The sequence below is a fragment of the Strix aluco genome, chromosome 18, assembly GCF_031877795.1.
Source record: "Strix aluco isolate bStrAlu1 chromosome 18, bStrAlu1.hap1, whole genome shotgun sequence".
Taxonomy (NCBI): domain Eukaryota; kingdom Metazoa; phylum Chordata; class Aves; order Strigiformes; family Strigidae; genus Strix; species Strix aluco.
Window position 1 is genome coordinate 11,519,384 of NC_133948.1, and position 21,813 is coordinate 11,541,196.

The 21,813-nt window shown below is 35.9% G+C and overlaps 1 protein-coding gene across 1 annotated transcript in view; it reads right to left on the reverse strand.

Annotated features, from left to right (window-relative positions):
- Nucleotides 1-210: 210 nt before the first annotated feature.
- The window catches only part of SPECC1L (sperm antigen with calponin homology and coiled-coil domains 1 like), a 73,756-nt gene continuing 52,153 nt past the window's right edge, over nt 211-21,813 (reverse strand). The window contains exons 14-16 of the mRNA XM_074843695.1: nt 10,877-10,993; nt 9,928-9,987; nt 211-7,760 (exon numbers count right to left, since the gene is read on the reverse strand). Of these exons, the coding sequence (XP_074699796.1) occupies nt 7,671-7,760; nt 9,928-9,987; nt 10,877-10,993 (267 nt within the window). The 3' untranslated portion in view covers nt 211-7,670. The remainder of the gene's footprint in view (nt 7,761-9,927; nt 9,988-10,876; nt 10,994-21,813) is intronic.

The window sequence follows — 21,813 nt, forward strand, 5'->3', positions numbered from 1 at the left end:
AAGTATGCTGGCATACCAAAAGTGACATGACTTCCAAAAAAAATCATGAGGTTATATGCATGCAAATCATTCGCATGCACTTCTCATCCATAGCATATAAACCTCTGCAAACTACTTCCTGTAACATTTACTCCTGAAAAACCACGGTGCCAGAAATAGCATTAAAATACTCCCTTTTGTAGTGGCTTCACTCAAGACAACAAACACACATTTTGCTATTTGCAATCTTTATTTCATGAATAATTAAGAAGAAAACATGGCAACATTGGCAAATTGAAGGCATACATACTAAATACTCATACAGAATACATTATGGAGAAAGTAAATGCCCAGATCTTTAGTGGTCCTTGCAAACTAAAAGCATATTGGTCCTCCAAAAGGTTTAGCTTAAAATATGCTTGCTGACCTTTCAAGTTCCAATGATTAACAGCTTGTGCCTTTCAAACCAGAAACAGGGTGAAATACAATTTGAACATACTTCCAAATTCTCCTCAAACCTATATTTCTCAGCTCTAACCAGAAGCAAACAAAATGATTTTTTTCCTCCTTATCTTTTAAATATATACACTCATACACCACCCTAAGTATTCAACACGCAAGCACTCCTTGAAAAATGTTCAGTTTTGTTAAGAACCTGCAGATGTACATATATGTATACACACATGTATATAAGTGTGTATATATATGTACATATATACATTTATGCAAAACCTCTCTATATATGTAAAATGTCCATATATGTCAATGTGTGTGTGTAAACCATTTGAAAGGGTTCTGGAAAAAAGAAAAGTGCTTGTTGTCTAGATCAAGATTTACTAAACCCATACATGCACTGTTAGGTCAGTCTAACAGTTGTGTTTCAAGGGAGTATAAAACAATACAAACCAGAAAAGTTGGATGGATGAGAAGAGTTTTTAAGAATCACTTTTTTACATCATCTTTAAAGGCCATGGAAAATGAGCTTTAAAAATAGCTATTTAGGAAATATTATTACTGGCTGCAGTGTCATCTCAAACAAGGTTAGTCCTTATCCAATACAGTGCTGTGAAGTTAGACTGAGACCTCAGTAAGATTCTGTTATTTCATGAAGTCCAAAGTTCATCACACTGTTCTGTCAATTCTGCCTCACACCTGAACTGAAAGTACCCTAGAGGGTACCAATTAATGCCCTTCTGACTTTGATCTGGAGAGTTGTCCAATATTAAATGGGATCGCTGATTTCATATACGCTGTACAACTCTTGATCATTACTGACCTAAAATGAACTTACAGTCTGGAGGCTAACTAGTCTATGCTTTGTTTAGTAGTGTTATACTTTCTTCCCATTAGATAACATACAGAAAAAATATTCCTGTTCAAAAAACCCCTTCAGATATGTATAAAAGTGCTACTTAAAAATAGTAAAACTGACTTACAATACACGTAAAAACAAGTTTCTAACAAACTGAAATGTTGTAAATTACAAGGATTAATTACTTGAGTATGTTACATGTACTTGTGCCCTCTTTACTGAACTGATTCCCAAGTAATCATCCTAATTGAACATATGCAATAATTGGAAACCAGTAAAAGCCTCCAGAGGAATTTCAACAATGGAACAACAACAAAAGAAAAAAAGAGCCTCTTGCTCCCCATTTGTTGAAATAGAGTTCAGAAACAAAAATTGACTTTTCCATTATTGCAAACGCAGTCTACTGTCAAAACAGGTCAGTTCATGAACTGTGGAACCAGGACTGCAAATGGCTCCTCTGCAGCAGGAAATGTCCACTGGGCTTCCTAACTACCATATAAATACACTAGTTACATGCAATTAAAATAATAAACATATCACTAGAATGAAAACGCACGTGATACGCCGCTACGCTGGGGCAGAGTAGGTTTTAAGCCTTGACTTCCCCGAACAACTTGTTCATATTCTTGAACTCTATGCAAAATACAAAAGCCTTAGAAAAGTGCAACAAAACTAGCTTCATGACATTTTTCTTTCCATTTCCATAAATACAATCGCATAAAAATATTATTAAACAGAAGCATATTTCCCAGTGGAGAACAAACGTGCCACATTTCAGCTCTGATTTTGGCTAAACTGAAGCCCCCTGAAAATAGGGGATTAAAATGAAACCAGCTTAATTGCATCAGGCTGCCGTAATATTCTGCCAAAATACCCTACCATTTTGCATCCACAAGCTCTGCTGGGAACTGATGGGAAATTTATGTGCAATTCTGTGGCAGACAGTGGCCTAAAGGTAAGGAACGTTCCAAGTAAAAGCTAATGTCAGTTGGAAGGAAGTCATCTGATATTCATAGGTTTTTCTGAAGTTTCAGTGTGAGGAAATAATTCTGCTATCACAGAATTATTAATTTAAGGAGGCTAGGATAGTGACCTTGCCAAAAACTGGCAAGCACAAATACATGAGGAAAAAAAGACACTTGTATCAATACCCTAACAGAAATCAGAACTGTACAAACCTTGATCTTTTAAGTTATTTAGCATTAATTACCAAAAGCATACTTGCTACAACATCTTGGCTTTGACAATTACAGTGTACTACAACACCGATACTGAAATCAGGGAATACAACAGAAAAAACTTAGATGAATGAAGGACTGGGAACGCTCAGCAAGGCAGACAGTAATTTAAAACCCAGTCAGCCACTGTCCTTTGAAAGCAGAAACACTATTAGAGATACCTTTCTAAATAGGGACAATGAAATATATTAGGAGATGTCTATGAACCCTTAACTCACCTAAGGAGTTGATAATTTGGGGGCAAGAACACCTGATGGACACCCTGGGGTGATGTAGGCTATATGGGGAATAAGGAAGTTGTGGGAGAGAGAGTTAAGCAGCTCTAACGTGTTTTGCCAGTCAACACACACTAACTTGGGAAAGCACGGTGGCATGTCCAGAACTTGTGGATGATGACTACACTTTAATACCACTTCTCACCACAGAATTTCTCAAACTGGTTAATATTACCAAGTATTCATAACACTAATGCTAGCTTAAAGAAAAGAATTCCAGAAATAGAACTTGGCAGAACATAAAAATAAAATAGAAATAAATATTTACCAAGTCAAGGGAAGGATCACAAACAAACTATATAGTTAAATCAATCTGTACATGAACACTACTATTTTAAAATCCTGTTTCTTAGGCCACCTCAGCAAGGGTCTTATTCACAACAGGCAAAAAATAGTGTAGAGGTGTACAACTGGATTTCCTTCCCAGAAGAATTCTGCCTCTTAAGAGCTCCTGCTTGATGCAGCCTGCAGTTAAGCTGTGATTGTATTAGTTGCAAGAGGCAAATAAGAAGTCACCACATGAGTCACATGAGCACAGTTTTAAAGGCTTAACTTTAGCCTATGCATAGCTTCACACCAGCCATCCAAAGGGGGCAGCTTTGGAAGATATTGTCACATACCACCTGAAAACCAGACAGCATTCCTAAACCAGTCACAAGCAGAACACAGAAAGTAAGAAAACCACCCAGGTTCTCTGTATCTCCAACTTCCAAATAATCTTGTTTAAAACTAGGCTAAATAAAACTTGTACCCTGGGCCAAAACTGTACAGAAATAGAGTGAATTGAGTAAAAGTAATTTTTTTTTTTTTTTTTTGATGCAAAAGGTGCAACAGAATCCAAATGTCTGAAGTATTGAATCAGGGAACTGAAAGAACAGATAAGAACTTAACATTGAGATCATTAATGGGATGCCAATAAGAATTTTTCATCACAACTACAAAATTCTTAAGGCAGATCCTCAGCAGTTTAAACCACTATACTGCATCATTAGAGCAAGGGCCACACTTATTTATCCTTAGGCATGTAAAACCAGAGTACAACTGCTGCCAGTGATATTAGCGTGAGTTTGCACCAATACATTAAAGCCGAGTTCATTTAGCTCTGGCAAATTAAGGGGCCCCTAAAGCATGATGATGGACTTTACAGAAAAACACAAACAGCGGAAATATTTTACAAAATCAGAGACAAAAAATTATCAGACATGCTACATGTAACTTGAGGAATATATTGTATGCAAAAGATACGAAAAATTTATGTTTACATCGGAATATGCTGTAATTTAATACTATATTCTGGATAACCTATCCACAAGTACAATTTTAAGAGGGAAAATTTCACTCACAATTTTTCAGAGGCATGAGAATGAGAGGTCTTTGTGAGGACCAGAGATACTAAATTAGTGTTTCTATTTAAATAGAAGACAATCAAATCAAACTCCATCAAACAAAACTAACTGAAATCCAAATCAAATGTAAACTATTCTGAAGTCACCTCAGTTCTGTTACTGTTAGATACTCCGTATCAAAATCTCTCTGGCAGAATTTTACCGAATAACCAAAATTAAATTTTGCCTCCTATCCCTTCCCTTTCAGTAATGAAAACCCCACAACTGTTCATTCGGTTCATTGCTAATGATGTTGCATCAGGATGACAACTAGCCAAACTGAATACATATCTGGCTCTAAACTGACCTCTCTAATCTATGGAGCATTTCAGTAAATAGCATCCAGAAGATGATATAGCTGTATCTGCATCAGTATGTTCTACAGCTCCATTTTTTTGCCCACCCGACTCCTACAGCTGGCAATGAGTAACCCTGATATACTACAGCACAGGCATTTGCAAGGCACATATTAAAATGCAATAATATAAATTGATGATAAAATATTTGTCCTTTTTTTAGTACATTCAGAAATACTTTCTGGATTAAAAAGAAAGGAAAGTAAATCAGCATAAACTTGCACTTCGTACGTACAAAAAACCCCAGGCTGTTTCAGGATCAACTATGAGTAGGAACCAAACAGAACAGTATCATCCACGTCCAGAAGGGCTACAGCTATTCTTCCTCTTGAGAAATTAAATGTGGTTTGAACCTTCAGAAAAAACATGTTGTAGAGTGCAGCAGGGCATTATGTTTGTTTCAGATCTTCCATTGCTTCATTACCTCCACTTGCACACGTCTGCAGCATCTTATATGTAAAGGCTCAGATAAATCATTATAAAGAAACTCTTCATGAAGCCAAATATTCCTTTACAGATTATGAATTCAGCAGAGGTTTATCAGACAGATCATGCCAAGAAGAAGTTTACAGAGCTCTGAAGTTCAAAACATGATCATTTTTATAATTACTAATATCTTTTCCCTCCCTCTCCATGAAGACTAGCAGCTTATCTTTTTAACAGAAAGTATCTGGAAAATGTGATTTTCCCTTTTTCAAAAGGTTATGCCATTAGTGTTATTTCAGTTAAGGACTAATACAACATTTCAGGTAAATAAGGTTAACCATTTGACAGAAAAAAAATCAGCTTAAAGCTCAAATTACCTTAGCAAAACAGGTCATGAGTGCATTTAGACCAACAAATGCTATTCTTTTCATTAGAAAAATGTTTTCTTAAAAATCTAAGGCAATGAATACAACAATCATAGCTAAGGATGTCAGTTCAAAGAATGAATGGTTTTTTAAACAGAAATTGGCAAAACCTGGAATTCAGTACTAGGAGATAGAACAGGAGACAGTAATTGTGTATTTCCAATAAGTCTATTCTTATTGAAACTTATTTGAAGAAATGAAGTAAACAAAAATTTCTGAAGAAATATACGGGAGAGGAATTGTATTTCAGACTTTTATTAAAACCTGTTACTGAAGATTTTTCACTTGAAGCCTCTCTTGCAACAATTGTCTTTAGATTACGTTGGCTCTTCAAATGCACTAATTAATAATCTGAGGGTATCTAGCTACTTTTGGGGTTATAAAGAACTGTAAGAATGTATTAGACACTGCTGCTCTGAAAACTTCTCCAAAGGCCCTCACCATAGATTAAGTAATTTTCGTAATTCTCACAGGCACATATTAATGAAAGAGTACATTTTTGTACAATGCTAGCTGCTACAGACATGCTGAATTATTACTCTTCAACATGGGCTATGTTCTTCAGATGATAGGTTTTTGGATTTGGCAATAATTTTGAGTTAAATCTGTGCTTTTATACCATGATGAAGTTTCACAGATGCCAAGCAGTCGCATTCACTGGGTTAACATCTATGACATTCAAACTGTCCTTAACAGTCATAAGAGCACCATAGGAATGGCAGATTCATTTTCTTTATAACAGGGTTACTGTGTTGAAAGAGCATGTGCTTATAAATAGCAGTTGTTACAGAACTCACTTCTAAAGTAGGCTTCTGCTTAATATTAATGAGAGATGTTCACCTGTGGCTTAACTGCTGATAAGTATTCAGAAAAGTAAGAGGCAGAAGCAATGACAGGGTGAAGATTTCCCTTGATTTGACAAACAAGATTACAACAAACAGCTTATGACAAATGGATATATGAAATCATTCTGAGCCATTAACATTCTGCACAAGTGCCAGGATGTATCAATTCAATGATCGCTAAGGCACTTACTTGAACTCTTTTGCCCGAGAGCTGTTACATGAATTCAGGTACATTTTAGGAAAATAGAAGTTGAGCAGACTAAAGTTTCTCAGTTCCTTCCTTGTGACAATGAGTCATTTCCACGCAATATTCGAGACTACTGGGTGTATACACATTACATCAGTTCCTCCATAGTTCTTGTCAGAGAATGTCTCACCTTCTGTCAGTCAGATGAGGATGTGCAAGATCAATGGAAAACACACAGAAAACATGGCAAAGCTGGATTTTGAGACAAACTACTTCATTATTACATCTTATTGAAAATCTCTGCAGAGGAAATGCTATCCCAGTTCCAAAATTCTACCACAGAAATCCATGATGTATGCTTGTATTGCTGTAGAGTAAAGCCTGGGGTAGCTGTGTGTGCTATACAGGCAAAGGAGGAAGAGAGGAAAGATCAAGCCATACAAGGGTTGATTATTGATTCATTTCTGGTATAATGGAAGCACAGGGAGTTTGGACAGATTCCTTGAAGTATAGAGTACCCTGACAACCAGGAGCTGTATGTGCTAGTCTTCACAATCCATAAGATAAAGTTGGAAGCCACATCACTGTGACAGAGGTAGGCTTATAACGAAGCTTTAGAATGAAGAGTTCTTCTGTGCCAAATTTTTCGAGGTATCGAGAGCACTTTTCCACTCAATTTGTCATTATGGAATAAAAGCTTGTTTTCCTAGAATATTGTGCACACTTTAAAGGTGGGAAAATAGCTGTAAAGGCATTAAGAACTCTACTGTATTGGGATGCCATATGCTGAGGGTAGAATATTCAGATTCTGTGGTATCAGGATGCTACAGGAAGTTCAGTAATACGATGCCATGTTATCCTTTTCCTTCTCAAAGCTTTATCTGTACATTCAGTCTCCTATATGCTAGAGGATCCATTCATCTCACTCTTCTAAGAAAGAAAGCTTCAGGAAGTCTGGCTGGAAAGGCAGCACATAAGTAGTCCAGGCTCTTTAGGCTACATAATTAATCTGAATAGCTTAATATCTTGGGTTATTCCAAGCATTGTGTCAAAAAGTTCTTGCTCTTGTTTCCAGGCTTAGTAGCTGAAGCAATCTGAGGCAATCCAGGATAGTGTCACTGAAGTTTGAGGGGACTCAAATGTTGCCAGTTTTCAGTGAAATGGGGATTAGCATTTCAGCAAGATTTCCATCTGGTAGCTCGTGTTGGTTCTATCCCATGGATCTGCTGAATTATTATGGTTTCAGGTTTCAAAGTATTTGTAAATTGCTGTAACGTACAGCATGACATTCTGCCAGTCTGGACGCTCAGTTCGCACCATTTCATTGATGTCCTGTCACAGAAAACAGATTGATCAAAATCAGGAATGATAACCTTGTAATGTGATAAGTGTTTTTACAAATTTCTGGGAATGGTAAATCTGTAAAGTTTCCACAATTTAAAGCATTGATGAAGAAAGTTCTGTTTTCTTCCATATATCTTTGTATTACTTACAAAGTGTAAACACCTATGAACAGCATATCTCCAGATAGTTATTCTGTTGACTTAAGATTGAGATGTCTAATGCTGTGCATGCTTGAGCTGCCCCCCCGCTTAGTACAGTTAGTAAAGTAGTCAAGACTTTAGTGTTCACATACCCCTACGCCAACCTCACAAGTCAATGCAATCTATCTAGGAACGGTGAGTCACAGAATCAAGGCCCAGATACTAACTGAAGCTGAAGTTCAAAATTTGTATCAGGGTAAGAGTCAAGCATCAATAAATAATGAATCCCATTTTACAGTAGACTACTGAACTTTAGATTGTATGTATTTTTGAGTAAAGAGGCAAGGAAGAGGGACATTTACTGCCAATTTGGGTATATCCAAGAGACAAACCGATCAATTTGTGTCTAACTGATAGGCCAGTTCACATGTGTTTCATACTAACAGTATACCAGATTGCCAATGAATAATTAGGGTAAACAAAGCCTGATCTACCCTTTTCAGCACATGTACAGAGGAAAACAGTGATGTAGTTTCTAATAATTTTTGTTTACTGTAAGGGTCTGTATTTTGTAAGCTTTGAGCCCAGGAACCTCCAGAACTCAAAAAAGAGAAAGTAATTTCTTTTTAAATTTTCCACATGAAAGCAGCTGAACACTTCCTTATTCAAGGAACAAATAAATTCCCCCTACATTATCACTACTATTTACATACAGTAGTTTTCACACCCTTTTTCACCCTCCAGCCATGTAACATGGACAAGGAAAAAAAAAAATCCACAAACTTATCCATCATACACACTGAGTATGCAGGTATGTAAATAGATACTAAACCCTTAAGATGGATACAATTTGCACTTCGAAGATTTAATTCCATTCAATTTGCTTTTTTAGAGTGTCTGTAATTAAGTACATTACAAAAAGAAAGGACAGACACCATTTAGACTAAAGATGAATTATGTAAGAATTACTGGTTATTCTTCACAATCTAGTTCTTACATCAGCACTTAGCAAGAAAATTCCATGTTTCAAATCACTGACAGAGTTGAAGTACAAAAGCCCAACAGTTGCACTGCCACTGTCAGCAAATACAATGCTGGAGGGGTAAAAGTGCTGATAAGGATCAAGGAAAGTGTTATTTTTAAAAATGTCTGACTCTGTTGTATTATTAGTTGCTAACTATGGCAACTTTGTTGGAATTGAGGTTACAAAAGTATCACTTAAGTATCATTTCTGATACTGGCAATTTTAGCTGAATTTTTGTGATTATTCACAAGGGCTTGGGATACTCCCAATTCCATACCTTCAGAAATCTTCCTTTTTTAGTAAATACTATGCTATTGAAAACTAATATTATTAAACTAAAATTTGTGTAAGAAAGCTTATAATAAACAAAAATTGAAAAAACCCTTATATTTACAATTATGACAAATTAGAAGTCTAAACTTAAGTAAATCTTGACTCTCATGTTACACTGAGCAAAAGAACAAATTACATAGCTTGATTTGCACCTCCAGAACTCCAAAAAACCCAAATAATTTGAAAGTAGGTCAGACAGGAGAGAGCTAATGAATTCTTGAAGTTTGTATCACATCACTATTTCTCAAATTATTCTCACACAAATCCATTGCCTTTATTATTATTTCTTACGATACTGGGAGATGAGTTTTGGTGAATCTTCCTTTTACAGCTTAAGAGTTTATCTGCTATAGGCTATCATGCTGCTGCCTTTGTTGCAGCTGCTGGACTACAGGTCTGTATCTCAGTCACTATTTAATGCAAAAAACACGTAAGCTTAAGCTGTTGATGACAGCGGCTTTATTAAACAAAGCCAGTGAGGTAGGGAGTATCTTTTATGTTTTCCAGTCAAGTATGATACAGGGGCAATAACCTCTAGCTGAGCTCATCTGCTGCTATTTTTAAGGATAAAGCATTAAAACCTTTCAGAAGTACAAAATAGAATAATTTCATTTTTATAAATGGGTCATAATTCATTCAGTATGCATATAAAACTCACCAGAGTAGACTTGATGCCAACACTTTCAGCTGCCTGAAAAGCCAAAGTGAAGTTTCTTCTCTGCATGAGATATAAAAACATGTTAGAAACCAAGGAAATACTACTTCAAACATAATAAAACTGGTATTAAGAATGTTCATAGTAATGCTGCTACTTTTGCATCAAATGAAGTCTATAATTTGACTATAGCAATAAGAGCCATAAAAATGAACATGTCCTAATATTATCCAAAAATTTACAGAAAATGTTTAGTCATTCCTCATTCAAAAGATAATGCTAAAAAATGATTGTTAGTGAAGAATGACTGAGTTATAAAATGCTAAAGAGTAGATAATTTATTATTTAAAAAGCATAAATAAAAAAAATCTCTTCATGTATTAATGAAACTTTTTACTGATGTATTATCATTAATAATATATCTCCAGATAACACACCAGTAGGTATTAACTGTAGCACACTAGAATACATACAGATTACTCTGCAGTCTAGTTTACCTTTATTTGATACATCTCACTTGAGAAGAGGCACTTATCAGTATAAGAAACTAGGATGAAATAACGTCCTTGTGATATTGAAAGAGATGAACAAAATATGTCAAGATAAGAATCTGACAGATTTAAAGTCTTTAAACTGAAACCTTTGTTGCTTCCAAAAACTGAACTGAAAACATCTCCCAACTCTTTGGGTTAAATAAAATACCTCGGACTTAAATCTATGAACTTCTGTTATTTATTTTTCTTATATCTGATACAAAGTTTGGTTTAATCCAAAGATCTCATAACATTAAAAGGTTATAATAAGAACAGCAGTAAGGTAGTCTGAAGTTTTTCAGTTAAGGTTCCCAGTAATACTGGGTTTTTTTAGAACTGAAATTTCTTCATTCTTCTTTATTAACTCATATTGATTATACAGCCTCGCAATCCCAGGAATGGGATTTTTAATGTCTTACCTTGTCCTGGCTGTTTAGTTCTTGATAGGGAATATGGGCTGGGAGGTAAGTATGGAGGACTGCACAGAAAGCCAAGCCATCATTCCAGCTACTGCTGAAGTTTGTTATGTCAATATTCTTGAAGGGAAAAAAATATAAACAATATTAAAATCATAATCTAACAAGTACTAGTTCTACCAATTCACCAATACTTATGCTGTTTTGTTTTGTTTTTTTTTTTTTTTTAAATACCTTTGAAGTAACCAGCAGAGAAACTGATCAGCCTAATACTAAAGTTCTGTGCTAAGAAAATAAAAAGCACTACTACAGAGAACAATAGAAACATTTAGTGATAAGAAAATCAGTTATATATTAATTTCAGGTAATATTAAGCTCTGCCCCCCCGCCAAATGTGCAAAATGCGTGTGTTAAAAGGTGTTAAACATGCTAGAGAGGGTAAGGGTATACACACCAAGATAGAAAAGCAAACAAGTTAGAGATGTATGCCTAAAATCCCTGAAACAGAAAGTATCTCTGTTAATATAAGATTTTACTTTTCTGCTTCTACTGCATTAATATCCAGACAAAATTCCTAACTGATGAGGACAAATATTTTTTCTTCTAAAAAAACCATTTCTATAAGAAATATACATGAACAAGATCACAAACAAAAATTAAATTTCATTTGGAAATAAAGATGTTCCAACAGATTTAACACCGACAGTGTCAGGGAATCATTATTTTTGGCATTGAAACTGAAACTGAAAACTGCAGTCTTGCACTTCTTGATCTTTTAGTTCCAGTAGGAAACTCAGTGGCACTGGTAAACGCATCTCCTGAGACTATATATACTATTGTAAAAAGAGTCAGGCAGGTCCAAGTTATGAACAAGATGCCTCAGTGACCTTTTAAATTATTGTATACTTGGCTGTTGGCAGTCAAACAATGGTGAAGAGGCTAAGTGGATAGCAGTCAGTTTAAACTCTAATTAAGAAACAGCCAGTGACAACATGTCATAGTTTATCTTTTAGACCTTTATGGAGAAATATAAATATGGTTTAATATCTACCTCACTTAACTGGGCTGAAGCAGAAGCTAGCCAGCTCCCCTACTTAATTTATAAAATTTTAATGTAGCAGGAACCTTAACCTCCAGTCACAGAACTGCAGAAACACAATCACACAAGTCAACCTTTCACCTCACAGCAATTTAATAGTCATCACCTGTCTCTGACAAGACACAAAAACTTGTCATTCCTAATGCAGAAAACTCCACTCAGAATCAGTGTTACTGTGCCACGCAGGCTGACAACAAAGGCAGTTGTATTTCTTGTCAAACCAATGGCTTGAATTACAAGTGGAAAACAACCGCAATGCCCTCCAACAGAGGAAAAAAACAAAAGCAAAGGCAATTTCTAGAAGAATGTGAGGGAAATCTCTATTTCCTGCTCAGCTTTAGCACTTTTTATACAAAGTCCACCAAATGCAGGTTCAAGCTCTGATGACGTAAGCGTACGTGCTCAGGCTCACAATGCCCAAGGCAGTGGTCTGAGCCTCGCCTGCCGTCCTGCTGCCTGCTTGCAAACGGAAATGTCATTGTTGGAGACCCCCAGTCTGTGGGAACATGTTCTTCACACAGCTTCCTCAAGCCACAGGGGTGGGAAAATCTAAAAGCAAAAAAAAAAAAAAAAAAAAAAAGAAGCTCTCCCTCCTTTCTCCTCAAGAGAGACAGGAAATTGGATTTAAATTAATGCTTGGTTAAAACTTTTTCAATGTTACTTAAATTAGGCAAACAAATGCAACACATGGGGGGCTTTAAGGAAAAAAGGGAAAAAGTAGCAGATTGTTAAGGCCAATAAATTCCTACTTGTGTCTGTTTAAAAAGTTACTTTTTGAAAATTTCTTTCCCCTGCCCTGTAACCAGCAATGCCTCCGATGACATCTGTATCAATAAGATGGATAATGGCAGGGAGAGGGGTTTCTAATTGTCACAGTCATCTGTGACAAGCTAGTTATAAAATTCAAATGTGAATGATCATGTTTCCTTTGCTATACAATCTCTTGAGGGAGAAAAAACTCAGTTTTCACCCCTTCACTGAAATATTCTCTGTCCTTCCTCAGCATGGCCAAGAGATATGGGAAGGAGATGGGAAAGATGTACGTTGGCATTGTCACAGTTAAGTTAAACACACATCTGCTCAGACATACGTAGAGCCAAACTATTATTTTTTTTTTTTTAAAAAATCATACTAGTTAAAGCTACTAAGAGCATTGGCAAATTTTTAAGTCTCAGGACTACAAGGATAGAGAGATTCCTTATTAAAGTAAGGAGGAATACTGAAGCACTGCTGAATCTGATTAACAGTTTCTAGCACACCAGTTTCCAATCTAGTGACTTAATGCTGCATATAGTTTCAACAAGTACCTGTTGAATTGTTATTATTGCAGAATATACTCTATTTACCATAGACCAGGAGTCCATCAAACCAGTCACTGTACAAATAAAGTTTGATGGTACCTTGTCTCACAGAGCTTACAATGCCTTTTTCATCTCCCAGATTGCTCCACACATTTCAGAAGAAGCACAGAAATATTTATTTGAAAATTTAAGAGTCTGAGCCTAAACACCAGCATCACTGAAGCACAGATGAGATCTCGGAAGGGTACACAGCCTTCAAAGTAAGAACAACAGCTTATACTGGAAGTGAGGAAGCACAGAGAAAGAAGATGCAAACAATGCAATACCGTTAAAGCAATGAGCTGAAATAGTGACCTTTGCAACAGTCAGGATGGACATCAACAGGCAAGAATGCATTCATCAAAATTAGGAAATAGAATGCTGCAGTGATGAGTATGAGATAATCAGAACACACACCTGAGGTTTGACCCTGTGGATGAAGAAGGCAGATTTGTGCTCACAATATATGAAGAAAGAAATTGCAAGGTATGAAAAGAGTCTGGATGCACTAGAAAATAGACCTACAGAACAACTGGGGCTGAAGACAGAACTGTTCACATGATTTAAAAACCAGGAGGAATGCTCACCTCCAAAATCTAGAAACTTTTTTTCATAGTTTTATAAGTATACTCCCTCACCCCAACATGTGAGCAAGAAAAACAGGATAAAGTTGTGCTGAAAACAGTAAATTAAACTAAAACAAGAGAACGTCATCTTCCTTTAAACATTATAGTTGTATAAACTAAAAATTTCACTTTAAATATTAGTAGCCTCCATAGAATGTTGAATTTTGAATATAAACACTGGAAAAAAAGGGCCACTTAAAAAAAAGTTCACTCACAAGTTTGTTGGTTCTCAAAAAGAACTTGGAATATCCTATTTTTCTAAATCGTCCTGTAGGGTCCAGCTTTTATTATTAAGACAACAAGCAGAAAACAAACCCATCATCCAAGAATCTTAATGTATCCAGAGAAGCTGATTTAAATACAGCGGAAGGAAACAATTAAAAGGGACCGGTTTCTGTTTTCAATTGCTCTGAGCATTATGAATTATTATTACCTCTCAGACTAAAAAAGTATAATATTGGTCAGACAATAAAAAACAAATCTAGAAACTCCACAGACTGTCATTTAAACTGAAAATTTAATTTTTTATGTAGGGCTTTGAGCACATAACTGGCACATTTAAATACAGCGCAACTTTATTTCCCAAATGCTTTTAACTACTTGTGGTTTTTTGAAAAAGCTTGGTCAGTATAATGAAATCAATCTTGCATTAAGCTCTTATTTCTCAAAGAATTGACAGTAAACAGAACATCAGCCTAAAATCTCTGACATAATTTCTTCTTTGTTACTGCTTTTATTAAGTAATTGGCTCTATTAAGAGAATTCTCCTGGAATCTAACTCGGAATTTTTCTTCAAGCCATTTCAGACCACAAAGTATTAAAGCAATTGAAGGATATACTTTAGGATAAATTGTCAAATGAGGAATAAGCTTTTCTAGAGATAGGTGAACTAGAAGTAGATTTATCAGTCCTTGTCTATTAATGTTTAATACTTAGGGTAGAAGTGAAGTCACATCTAGTATTTGGGAGAGATTTTTTTTAAAAAGGCAATTCTAACAAAAGGAGTTAACTAACAGGCTGTTTTCGTCAAAAGATCTGTGGAAGACACTTTTCAACCAGGAATAAAAAATAGAGTTAAAAATTTGTAAGAATTTTCTAGAGACTGAGCATAAGAACGTAACATTTTACATAATTAAACAGACCAAATTCTATAGTTCATTCTACAGCCATGACAAAGAGGGGAAGAAAAGATGGTAGGGGAACACCCAGGTGGATCCACAACCAAAACCCATTTCAAGCATGACACAAGCTCCTATTAAACTGCAAAGTGCAGAGTAGGAGCACTCACCACAAAGCGAGTATTCCCTTGCGCTCACATAGAAAAAAAAGAGTAAGAAGATTCTTCCTGAAACAAGGTTGAAATGCAATAGGAACAAAATGATCCATCAGCTTAGGCTGAAATACAATAGTGGTTAAACAGTAAATGAACTGGATTTGAACATGAATCAGAAGTGCATCCTTGCAGTAAAGAAGGCAAACTGTATCCTGAGCTGCATCACTAAGTGTGCAGGCAGCAGATCGATAGATGGGATTCTTACACTCTTCTGGGCCCTTGTCAGTCTGCATCTAGAATACCATATAGAGCTTTGGTCCCCCCAGTTCAAGATAGTCATTGAAGAATAAAAAAGGGTCCAGCAGAGAGTTACCATGATGATTAGATGGTTAGAGAACTTGACAGATGAAGAAAGGTTGAAGGAATTTTGTTTGTTCAGCCTAAAGAAGATGCAGGAGAGATGTAATCAGAGTCTTCCAATGCCTAAAAGGCAGTTACAAGGGATGGAGTCTTCACCATGAAACAATTAAGCATTGGAATAGGTTGCCCAGAGAAGTGGAGGAATCTCCCTCACTAGAAACATTCCAGACTGCTTAACAGGGCTCTGCATAACGTCAGTCTAAGGTCTCTCCCAACCTCTGACTTTTCTAGAATTCACAATTTCAAAGTGTTTTTAACCAGTTCAGTGCTAATTTTGAAATTGTCTCCTATTGCTTTTTGCAATAATCCTAAATTAACTGAGGGTCTTCTGCAGTCAGTGAAAATACCTTTATTTTTTAAAAAAGCAAGAAACAGATATTAACTATTATAACCCAGTGATTCAACTAACTTCCCCCCCCCCCCTCCCCCCCCCAAACTCCACAGCTAAAGAAACCCACAAACACCAAAAGACCCCAACTATAGAAAACACGGTTTCTAACTTAGTTACAAACTAAGAACAAAGTTATTTTAACTATCTCTTCGGCGGACATATCCACAGCTGTCTTCAATCTCCCTGAACTATGTATAGTACAATTCGAGCAGAGGAGCACGCTGCATAGCAGCTTCTTCTCCATCCCTGGCTCTGCACAAGGAGGAAAGGTTCCCACATCCTAACTCAGTTTGGCTCACAAATGAGTTAGGACATGGAGAAAATAAAAACATGTGTTCATGTCTCTGTTGTATTAGTTAATGAAATAAGTGGGCTGAGAAAGCAAAAGCATTAATATGATTCTGACTATAATATATTAAACCATTAAAACAAGATTTGAAGTTTAAGTGTACAGACCTTGGCAGGCTTCTTCCCATGGCAGAAAATTACTATTAAAAGCTTTTAAAGACACATACACACACAAAATAAAAGAGTATCTGTTTAAAAAAATTAGAAAGGTAAACTACAAAACAACTCCTATCTATGCTCCATTAAATCAGGATTGACTGATTCTCAAATCATGGATTATAGCTGAGGCTATCAGTACTTCTGGCAGTAGGTAAGAACATAAAAGTATTTCTGGAATAGACTTAACAGCAGTTCCAACTACTGCCTCTTCAATCCTAACTTCTGAAAAGGCAGAAAATGGCAAATATAAACCATCAAACCCCTTAAATATTGACTGTTAATATTTCTTTCCATACCAAAGATGTTATTTTTCAATTTCAGCACAAAATAGAACCATAAAAGGAGCAGTCATTCTCAAAAAAACACAATAGCAGCTTTGGACATTAATATTTGAAGCACTTACAGAAATACAGACAGCTTAATAATTTATTCTAAATTTTGTCATAATTAAGTCTAACAAGTTGACATTTCTCTTGTATCAGAATCCAATCTAAACAGAAAAAGGAAGCATGTCCTTCCTTAACTCAACAATTTTTGGCTAAAGCATCACAGCTTAAACCAAGGAGAGAAGTGTTTTGGCAGCCTGACTGCTTTGATGAATCAACCAGACAGCACCAGGGAAAGCATGAACACTCGGGAATCATTATTTGAACACAAGCTTACATAAGCACACAGTCATGTTCTCTTTTTGTGCTTTTTAAAAAATCAATATAATATTTTGAGTAGAATATGATCTAGCTTACTGTTGATAAAGATATGTGTATATAAGAACAGGTTTTAAAAAAAGCAACCCAAACCATCTTTTACCTTTAGCTTTGTTGTTCGACGCTTACTATTTGAGTACAAATGGAAGCATTGCTTGATTTCAAGGTGCACTTAGCATACATTCATACTCAATCACACTGTTCAATCACTAAACAATTTTATTGTTTATTGCTGCCACGTAGATAGTAAGTTTTAAATTTTTTGTAAGAGATGTAGCATTGATCTGTATAAGAGGTAAAAAATTAGGTGGTCTTTCCAGAAAAAAGCAACATTGCATGAATTAGAGGATGGGTACTACAAGGCTACATTAACGAGGTCCTCCAGCGTATCTGTAATTAGGGAGCATGGAAAGCTTAAAGAAGGGTTAAAAAAACAATTTGGTCTATTCTTGCTGCTATCTTGTGACAATTGCTTTTTTGGTGTCAGACTTCTGGAAGTAAATTATCTCTCAGAATGCTGCCAAAAAATGGAAAATAAATTGAAATATTGCTATAGATAAGAACGGGTAAGGATGTGTGTATCCTGTTTATTGGTCCCCTTCTTAACATGAAACATGCATGCTCACATCCTTTTTTGGGCTTTTATTACTTGTGTAGTCAAAATGAAAGTAGCTGTGTTCCAGCTAGGGTAAATGCTTCGTAACAGCTGGATGGGATTACTTTATGCTTTGAAGATATCTGGTATTTATGACAGTTTTATGACACTGCACATATTTTAGAGGAGCCAGGAGGATTCTCTTCTCTCTGGAAAATGCAGCACTTGGCACTGTACTCTGAATCAGTATGTCAGATCCTGAGCAAAGCTAACACATGATCGAATTTCAAGTATTTTGTGCCTGTTCATCTGGAAACTAAAGGTGATTCTCTCCTCCTTTATCTAAATGCTTAAAAACCCCACCCTTATCTCAAGAGAGCATCTCCCCTCTTTCACAGCTTAGGGATCGGTTCAGCTCTGAATATAATTAAACTCAGTAACTTAGTGAGTGCAATACTATGTAGACTGAACAGGCTCTAGATGAAAGTTAATACAGAACCTGCCTGCTGTTAGTTCTGCAATGACCTTCTGAAGATCACCATTCTCCAAACCTAAGCTTCAGGGAGAAATTCTGCTTGCAAACAACATCAGACAGCATGTATATTAAAAGCAACAATATAGTAAGAGAAAAAGCCATAGTTATTTACATCAGTAAGAATTTCTTATTTTCATTGGCTATTGTAACCTTATTTTTTTTTATTGAGGTACTCTTTCAAAATATATCAGATTTGGAACACAGTTAAATACTGTTTAGCAACTACATTGCAAGAGATCTGTTCATTTATTCCCTTCCAAATTTGCTTGAATAAACCAAGAAAACTGCACAATGAAGTAATTTATTATAGTTTTTTAACAGGGTTAGGTATTACCTTGTTTATCATAATGCATCCACAAAAGACAAAGTCTTAAAATACCTTTAAAGATTCTGCTATGTGGAACTATACATTTGTCAGAAGTGTAAAGCACAGTTTGGCATAAATGCCTGTGAAAGTGTGAAGGGCTTTAAATAAAATTCTTCCACTACAATGTGCTGAAGTTAGAGCTTTGCCACACCAACATTTTTTAATTATTTAGCAGTCACAAAATTTCAAGCTTCTAAAACAGAGATACTTAAGACTTTTAATCAAAACCTTGAAAGTAGTTTCCTAGAGGGGATAGGAGAGTAAAATTATTCTTCTTCCATTTAACTTGAGCAGACAAAAAAAACCCCAACTAATGTACCAAGCAATTAAGCAGCACTGTATTCTCCACAAGTACCTTGTCAATAAAGGAAACCTTCTCTCTCTGAAACAGTACAGACTTTGGTGTGTTTTGTCATTTGTTTTTTTGGTGTTTTTTTTGGTGTTTTTTTTCCCTCCTTTAGTATTTTCCACACATGGAATAAAAAGCAGCTCAAGAGCTACAGCTGGCCTACAAAGAGAATAACTTTCAGCCGTATGCCTCTGCTCATTAATAAGGGTATGCCAACTATGTCGTACCTTGGTTTTAACATTTTAAGACACTGGCAGCTCACCTGTAACCCTATACACTTGAAACAATTTTTGAAATTAAGGTTTGTATCTAGCTATTTCTGTGACTACTATTTATTAGTTCATATATAAACCAAAGATTCAACTATCCTCCAATATCCAGTGCAAAATATAATCCCAGAAATGAAAGGTAAAACAAGGCCAGGAGCAAAAATGGCTCTGTTAGAAATGGGGCTTTAACTCAGTGTGCATGGTTGCATCTTCTCTATGAAACACCAACAGCTGAAGTAATTTCCTATAAATGTTTTACATACATGTATGCATAAAAAACTACAGCTTCACAGGTGAGACATCACCTCCAGGTCACAAGGAGAAAACAAGACCAGAAAAGTGATTGTTGTTGGCAACTGATGAACAAGTAAACATGTTGGCAAAGACACACTTGAAAAATACTGGCTCACAGGGCTGAGCTTTACTTAAATATTGGTAGTTTACTTAGATTTGCATTAGAAACAAATTGATATAATATGAATAGGACAAAATTCACAAAAGAAGTAATCCGAAACAAAAGCCTTCTAAGATGCCCTTTTTCTTGTCCTTGTTTCTAAGTTGTGGTTAAACTCTTCCAGGTCATTTTAGAACTTGTCACAAACTCAATTTGGAGGTATTTTTCCTTCAACCTCTTATATTTGTAACTAAATAAATAATAGGTAACATTGATTTAAATTAGTAACAGGATAGAAATTGGTGACTAGATACGAAGTGGACCAACTGCTATTCCTAGAGAGGAAAAGGCTGGGGTATTTAGGACTCCTCAGTTCTGTGTGGCTCACGCAGCAGCTCCGAGACAGAAGACAGCTGGTTGGTCAGCACGCAGGTAGCTCTACAAAGCATGTGCTGGCTCTTGCCCAGATGCTAAGCCAAACAAAAGCAAACAGTGGTGTAGAAGAAAAGTAGAAGTTATAATGATGGGAAATGCTGGGGATAAAAGAGAACTGTGGCAGAGTATAAGACACTAGGAGGAGCTGGATGTAAGAAAAGTTACCCTGTCAGTATTTGGGTGACAGGAAAGGAGGAAGCGAGCTAGAGTACCTTAAGTAGGACTGAATGAGGAAGGGAGATGTTCATGATTCTGATGTTTGTTTACTGCTTGTCAGTTTTGAATCCACGTAGTTTTAAAATAAAATGAAAACGTAAGCAAAGTTCCAATTTAAAAAAAAAAAAATCCTTATCTGGTATTGATAACATTGTTGAGACACCAGAAAGCTGGATAAGCACTACTCACAATGAATACAATGCTAGATATGCTTAAAACTTTAGAACACCACCAACATGGTGTTCAACCAGAACTGAATTTCAGGGGATGCTGAAAATAATCAAATTCTGTACAACAGAGAAATGAAAAATGAGTGTTCCTAAAGCAAAAGACATTCTTCACCAGAAACTAACTTAATATAACCTTCTGATATTATCTTACTTTTTCAAAAGAAGGCATGCACTGTTTCTACAGATGCTATATGCTATGGTTTCTCAGTAGCAACACAAGCAGAAAACCATATTACAATTGTTGAAGCAAGTACAGTGAGTCTCAAAACGTATTCTTCCACCAGTGTTTATAAAACTCAAGTAATTATAAGCAGCAATCTATATAAACAAAAGCATGCCCTTGCATGTGCACACAACTGTAGAATAAAAAGTTTGGAATACTTTCTATTACTTTTCCTAACCAGATAAGAAAGCTGTCAAATTCATCTTTCATTTCAAGACAATATGGGAAAATATTTTTGCATTCAGTTTTGGAGGATTTATAAAGAAATATAACATCCTGCCTTTTTTAAAATGTGGGGAAGGAGAAAGGCTCTTTCCACAAAGAAGCTTATCCTCAGAAATAGCACAGTTTAGTACTAGACGTGCCACAGGAAGAGGGGGGAGGGCTTATATCACAAGCCTGTCCATTGTACTGAAAGACGACTTTTCCTATGGATGGGCGATCATCCTGTTATGCGGCTCTCAACTTCCTCCTGCATTGTGAGTCTCAAGTCATGGAAAGAGTAAAGTTCTTAAACTGAGGATTGTGTTGGGAACTCCAAACACTTTCAATACAAGTTAACCAAACAAATACATCATGGTCAGACTATTAACATCCTGGTTTAGTTTGCTGAAGCCACTATTCTTTTGAAAAAATAATGTAATCAGGAGAACTCTGGATAGTTTTCTTGTTAGTTCTTTTGGCTTCTGATAATATTTGGACTAACTGAAAAAAACCCCTCTGGAACCGCAGTAGAAAGCGAAGTTCAAAATGCAAGACAATGCAACCTTCACAAAACAACTGTCCCTAAATAGACACTAAATGGAAGCACGCTGAAGGGTCCAAGAAAACCTACACTAATTACCCATCCAAAAAAAATTCTCTGAAATTTGAGAAATGGTATTCTAACTGCATTTCGGAAACATTAATTTAAACCTTAAGTTGCTAAAGTTTCACTTACAGTTTCAAAAGTGCAATCTGTAAAAGG